Source organism: Octopus bimaculoides, chromosome 1, assembly GCF_001194135.2.
Source record: "Octopus bimaculoides isolate UCB-OBI-ISO-001 chromosome 1, ASM119413v2, whole genome shotgun sequence".
In the NCBI taxonomy this organism is placed as follows: Eukaryota; Metazoa; Mollusca; class Cephalopoda; order Octopoda; family Octopodidae; genus Octopus; species Octopus bimaculoides.
In genome coordinates, this window is record NC_068981.1 from 103717292 (window position 1) to 103723268 (window position 5977).

General features: G+C 38.1%; 1 protein-coding gene across 1 annotated transcript; it reads right to left on the reverse strand.

Annotated features, from left to right (window-relative positions):
* Nucleotides 1-3088: 3088 nt before the first annotated feature.
* Nucleotides 3089-5247, reverse strand: LOC106871358 (uncharacterized). The gene is made up of 2 exons (XM_014917770.1): nucleotides 5015-5247; nucleotides 3089-3674 (listed from the first exon to the last, which is right to left on the reverse strand). The coding sequence occupies exons 1-2, from the start codon at nucleotides 5245-5247 to the stop codon at nucleotides 3089-3091; spliced, it is 819 nt and encodes a 272-aa protein (XP_014773256.1).
* Nucleotides 5248-5977: the final 730 nt, after the last annotated feature.

Consider the following 5977-nt stretch of genomic DNA (forward strand, 5'->3'; position numbering starts at 1 on the left):
TGCTTTGGTTTACCACCATTGAAAGACTTACAAAGAGCTGGTTATTCCTTCTCACTCTTGTAACTGAAAGCCCAATGATCACCTAATTTTGAAAATCTCACGAAAGAAATATTTTGAAGAGACAGTCCGTATGATTCTGTTAAGTTTGGCCGAAAACCCAGTATATTTTTTGGAACCACCCAATATTCATACGTTAGGGTCTACAGCAGAAGTAAATATGAATGTAGACATTTTTTATGGACCGTCTTAAAAATTCTACATTGAAAATATGCAAAATGCTTTGAAACAGCAAGATTTAATAACGTTTTTAGGTATCAGAATATAATTTAATCACAACTAAAGGGTCGTACGTAATAGCTGAACACGATACAACCACTTTTCAAAAGAAAAACATTAGCATCATGAACTCTCTATCTTTCCTACTATACAAAATGAGTGCTACAAATACCTAGGAATTGACGAAATACAAATGTATTGTGAACGAAGATTGAATAACCAAAAAGTATTGCACCGTTTTTTATAAAAAGAAGTTTGCAGTCGGGAGTTTCTTGTTACGGGGATACATTTACAGTGCTAGTAATATTGGTTTCAAATTTTGGCACAAGGCCATCAATTTAAAGGGCGGAGTTAAACCGATTACATCGATTCCAGTGTTTACACTATTTCCATGTGGACAACATTGTTGTTGTTGGCACTCCGTCGCTTACGACGTCGAGGGTTCCAGTTGATCCGATCAACGGAACAGCCTGCTCGTGAAATTAAAGTGCAAGTGGCTGAGCACTCCACAGACACGTGTACCCTTAACGTAGTTCTCGGGGATATTCAGCGTGACACAGTGTGACAAGGCTGACCCTTTGAATTACAGGCACAACAGAAACAGGATGTAAGAGTGAGAGAAAGAGTACAGCAAGGTTCGCCACCATCCCCTGCCGGAGTCTCGTGGAGCTTTAGGTGTTTTCGCTCAATAAACACTCACAACGCCCGATCTTGGAATCGAAACCGCGATCCTATGACCGCGAGCCCGCTGCCCTAACCAGTGGGCCATTGCGCCTCCACTTCCATGTGGACAACATTACGCATAAGTCTTCTCACATTTTCATTAGGACGTCTGCTTTTTCCTGATCTGGTAGATTCTTTTTGATCAGCAAATATTTTAAGATTCACTGGATCCCCTAAGAGCGACATGTAACTGGCCATGAGTAAATACGGGCGCAGACATGTAGATGCCGCACTTAGAAAGGCTTTGTCCTTGACTTTTGTTTATAGACATCGCGAAAGCAAGTCTCACTGGAATTTGGCGTCTTTTCAAAGTAAAGAGCAAATCGGTATCAGATGGTTGCATAATAATGCGGGGAATCAAAGTGTGCGTCCTGCATCAACAACAGTTATTTTACTTGCAGTGATCATGTTATCTAACACCGATAAGATTCTATAACGTGCGCCATTACAGTGCCCATTTCTCTGATCTAAGTTTCTTAGCAACATTATAGGAACACCCGTTTTTAATTTGATAATGTGAGGTGGCATGCCACTTATATTAAGAGAATTCAGAAATTTCAGGAGGATAGAGAGCAGATTGTTGATCTTCTGCCACGGAATCAATATTACTCGGAGTATATGTCTCACCTGGAAATTCCTGGATTATGTGGTTATTTAGATTGTCAATTTCTTCATTCTTTGTTGTTAATATTACTCGTGATGACAACCAGTGAGTATTGTTAAAATTAACCTCTAAATCTTCATAGACATGATTGATCAAATCCTCCTTGTTGTTGACTTGAAATGACTGAAGAATCTCTATTACATCATCATATAATTGTCTTTGAACATTGGGAATTCTTCCAGCAACCAACTTGCAATAACCAAACAGAATGATATGCCAGTCGAGCTTGAGAGGTGGTATCCTAATTGCTGAGAGAATTTTGCACTCTCATATTAGTGGGGAGATGAAGTACTTTGCATTCGTGCCAAATTACAGATTTTTTCAAACATGCTCCAATTAGAGAATACCTTTATGCTCTTCGAACCTCTAGAAGAATTTGATGGAAATCACTACCTAAAATTACCAATTTGCCGCCAAAGATCAAGTCGTTGTTCATTACATCCTTCAGTGGTCGATTCAGTGCTTCAAATAGAAAGCTATGACACATAGGTGCCTCGTCCCAAACAATCAAGCGTGCATCATGAAGCAAATGGACAATGACATCAAGGGAAGATATTTTGCATGTTGAATTACAGTTTACTGGTATGGGAAGCTTGAATCGAGAGTGAGCAGTGCGACCTAGCTTCAATAGTGTCGCAGCAATGCCTGAAGGCGCCGTCGCAATAGCTAGTTGGTTGTTCTTTCGCACATAAGACAGTAATATATTAATAAGAAAAGTTTTGCCAGTACCCCTAGGTGCATCAATAAATATCAAACCACCTTCATTTCTACCAATTCTCTGTTGAATATTTTTTTAAATGATTCTCTGGTCATTATTTAGCATATGGATGTTAGTATGGAAAAATTCTTCTGCATATGGATCTATCTCATCATCATGAAGTAGAACATTATTCATTCGGAGATCATGAATATCAGCAGGCAATCTAAAACATATTGTACTATGGTCATGCTGAACCATGCGATGATCCAATTCACATAGCATATCATTCAAGGCAATATCCAAGGCTGCTTCATGAGAAAAATTGTGTTGTCTCATTTGATGAAAGTAATCTTCGCAAAGATCTTCGCGAAACATATTGATAATTTTAGTGGTCTGGATGGAGAGTAAAACGGAAGAATACTGACAAACAAGTTTCGTAAATCATTCGCTGAACATATTGTTCTTACCTCGTTTAGACAAAGTTCCCATTCTTGATCATTTTCTAATCGATTCATCATTTGACATGTGTGCTTAAAATTTTCGGAAACAACACTGTTAATTGTGATTAAATTTTCAAAGCTTGTCGCTCCCGCTTTATGTTGAAGTAATAGTCTAAGATAGAATAGCTCCCCTTGCGATGGATGCACTGCGTACACTCTACCAAGAGCTTCTGGAACATCATCACTTTATCTAACTCTTCTCCCCTAATTTTTATTATTGTTACATCAAGTATAATGTTGTGGAAAGTCACAATAGAGGATATCTTTTGCTAGGGGATCTCCTTCATTCATCTTTAAATATGCTGTCAATTTGGTCGATCTATTGTTTGCTAAAGCTTCTTGTACATGATTTGGATTAAACACTGTCATCTGTTGATCTGGCAAGTGTATCGGCAAGCATTCAATATCAGGCTGCCTTTGTTGATGAATTGGAAGCTCAAATAATCTCCAGCAAGCCTCCGACGCTCCAGTATAGCGGCAATTTTCGTAATTCGAAATTTCATCCATTTGATTTTCATTGCCGACATTATGACGCACGCTGTCTTCTTGTCTGTGTAAAGAAACTGTTGCATGGTCAACACCTTTGAAAATGTACTTGTAAAGATATTTCACAGCCTTAATAGATGCACACCATTCAAGATTAATATGCGCCTCGTACTTCTGCAACAACCACGCATTATAAGGAACTACATAACGGTTATCAGCAGCAATTTCTCTATTTCCAGTACGTGTTGAAGCTTTGAAGCTACCATCTCGAGGGTTTTGGTGACGATATTGTGGATAAGAATCATTTCCAATTAAGGTTTGTGATCTTTAATCTTTTGGATATCTTTTACTGCAAACACCATTCACCATGCAGAGAGAATTTCAATTATCTTTTCCGCAGAGTCCATGTATCATGTATTTCTTCACCAAGGAATAAAGAAGTGACGTTAATGGGTTTTCGGGATTAGGAAGTTCAACTGTGACAATTTTATCAATTTCTTGCCATGTGTTGTGATGATTTTGTATTATGAATAAGAAATGGCAATGAGTTAATCCTCTTTTTTGAAATTCCACTGTGTTCACAAGAGCAATAAGTTTCCCAAGGATTCCTGATTTGATATCGTGAAATAGTTGCTGTTGCTTTGATTTAAATACTCTTGCAGTGATATCTGGTCGGTCCACCGCCGTCTGGCTCACAGAAATCTCGTTAACTATTTCATGTCATTTTGGGTTGTATGTAAAAGTCAAAAATAAAGTAGGTTTGCCAAACTTTCTAACTATAGCCATTGCATTTTGATAGTGTTTTTGCCATATATCGCGGACTTCCTGTAAATGAACTTGGCAATATATATCTACGACCTGTACGATCAGTATCATCTGCAAGTATAGCATCTTGTAAGCCATTATATAAATCAGCTCTTAAGGTTGCTTGATTGTTACGAACATATCGTAGACGGGTGGATTGTACTTTGGCAAATGGATCTACACAGTATTGCTGAAACAAACGCTGACCTAAATGCAATATATCTGTAGATCCTGTTCTTTTCATGATGTTATAACAATAAAATTGAACTATTGAAATTTGATGGTTGCCATTTTCATTCATTAATCCAAGGTGTCACCCATCTAAGCCAGAAGGAAATAAAACACGGGTACATCATTGGGTCGTATGGTCGATGCGAGTCACTTAATATTTGTAAAGATTTTTTGTTATTCTCTGCTCTGAATTTTGTTACGACCATTCGTTCCGAGCAGTTCGTTTCCTCACCAAAATTATTTTGTATGAGAATAGCAAGCTCATTAGAAGTTGGTAGATTATATCTCCTGGAGGGTTTCACATGAGCTTTTTTTATCTGCATAGAAGCCAACTGACACATCAGCAGGAATATTTCCAGTGTCAATTTGCTCCTGCACGGATAGAAAAGATTGTAAGTATTTCCAGCAGATATCATAGCAGAATGAAATTTTCGAAATATGTTTACATCGAAGGCTTGGTTTGCATTGTTAATAGGCATTCTTTTTGTTCGTCTTCATATTTGTTCTTCATGATCATAGAAATACGTTTCTAAGCTAGACGGGACTGTTCCTATTTGGTTTCTAGGATCTCCAATAAGCAATTCCATGTATTCTGTAATTCCTCTCAGTACTGAAGTGTCATCTACTTACATAGAACACATTACCATTGCGCTGTTGAACCTTCGAATATTACGTTTGAAATATTTTGCTTCAGGAGTATTAGAAAGAAAGAGATCGGCAAGTTCATTCGGTAACTCAGGGATATTTTCAATTTTTATCATTCCTGATTTACAGCATATACCAAAACTGGGATTGTTCATTGTTCCTCCTGTATGCTCTCCAATAAACATCAAAGCATTGCAGTGGTGGCAACGCACTTCCATAAGGCCGCAACAATGGCGAGCAACGTCAACGGGAACCTGTAGAAGTCCATCTATATCATATTGTCGAGCTATATTAAGAGTCAGCCTATTATTGATTTGCTGAGACTGATATACTTATAGTGACGTTAACTTTTAGCTTGTCACCAACTTTGAGCAACTATACGAACGTGGAAGTATATTGCAACAAAATGTGATCTGGTAGGGTCTATTAGTAACTCCACCACACCGAAACCACAAAATATCTCCAAGCTATACCATTCTGAGTGAGTTGAGAAGAAGTCAATTAGATTCTAGGTGGAGACCAGAAGGTCCACTTGCAACGACTTTCGATAATGAGGAAAGGATAGACTCTGATAGCATGTTGTGGCTAACAGCAAAAGGATAAAGAGAGTGCGGAAAGGAAAAAGTGAACCGAAGCAAAGGGAATCGAATACGCCAAGGGAAGAGCCAACTTATCCCATCAGACAGTGAAAAATACTCGCGTATTCAGATCACAGTCAAGTTCCAGAGAGATATGATCGACAGCGTGGAGGAGGACCGTACAAACTGGTAAAAATTTGGAGACAAAAATAGCCAAAGCCGGGAGATTCTGCGATCTGAGAAGATGTATGTTGCTGAAGTATGTGTAGGTGAACTGTCCAGTTTGTGTTTCATGCTTTTATTTTACTTGTATGTTGCTACTGATTATTTTTATAGAACTTCACAATTATTCTCTATTTTTAATATCTTT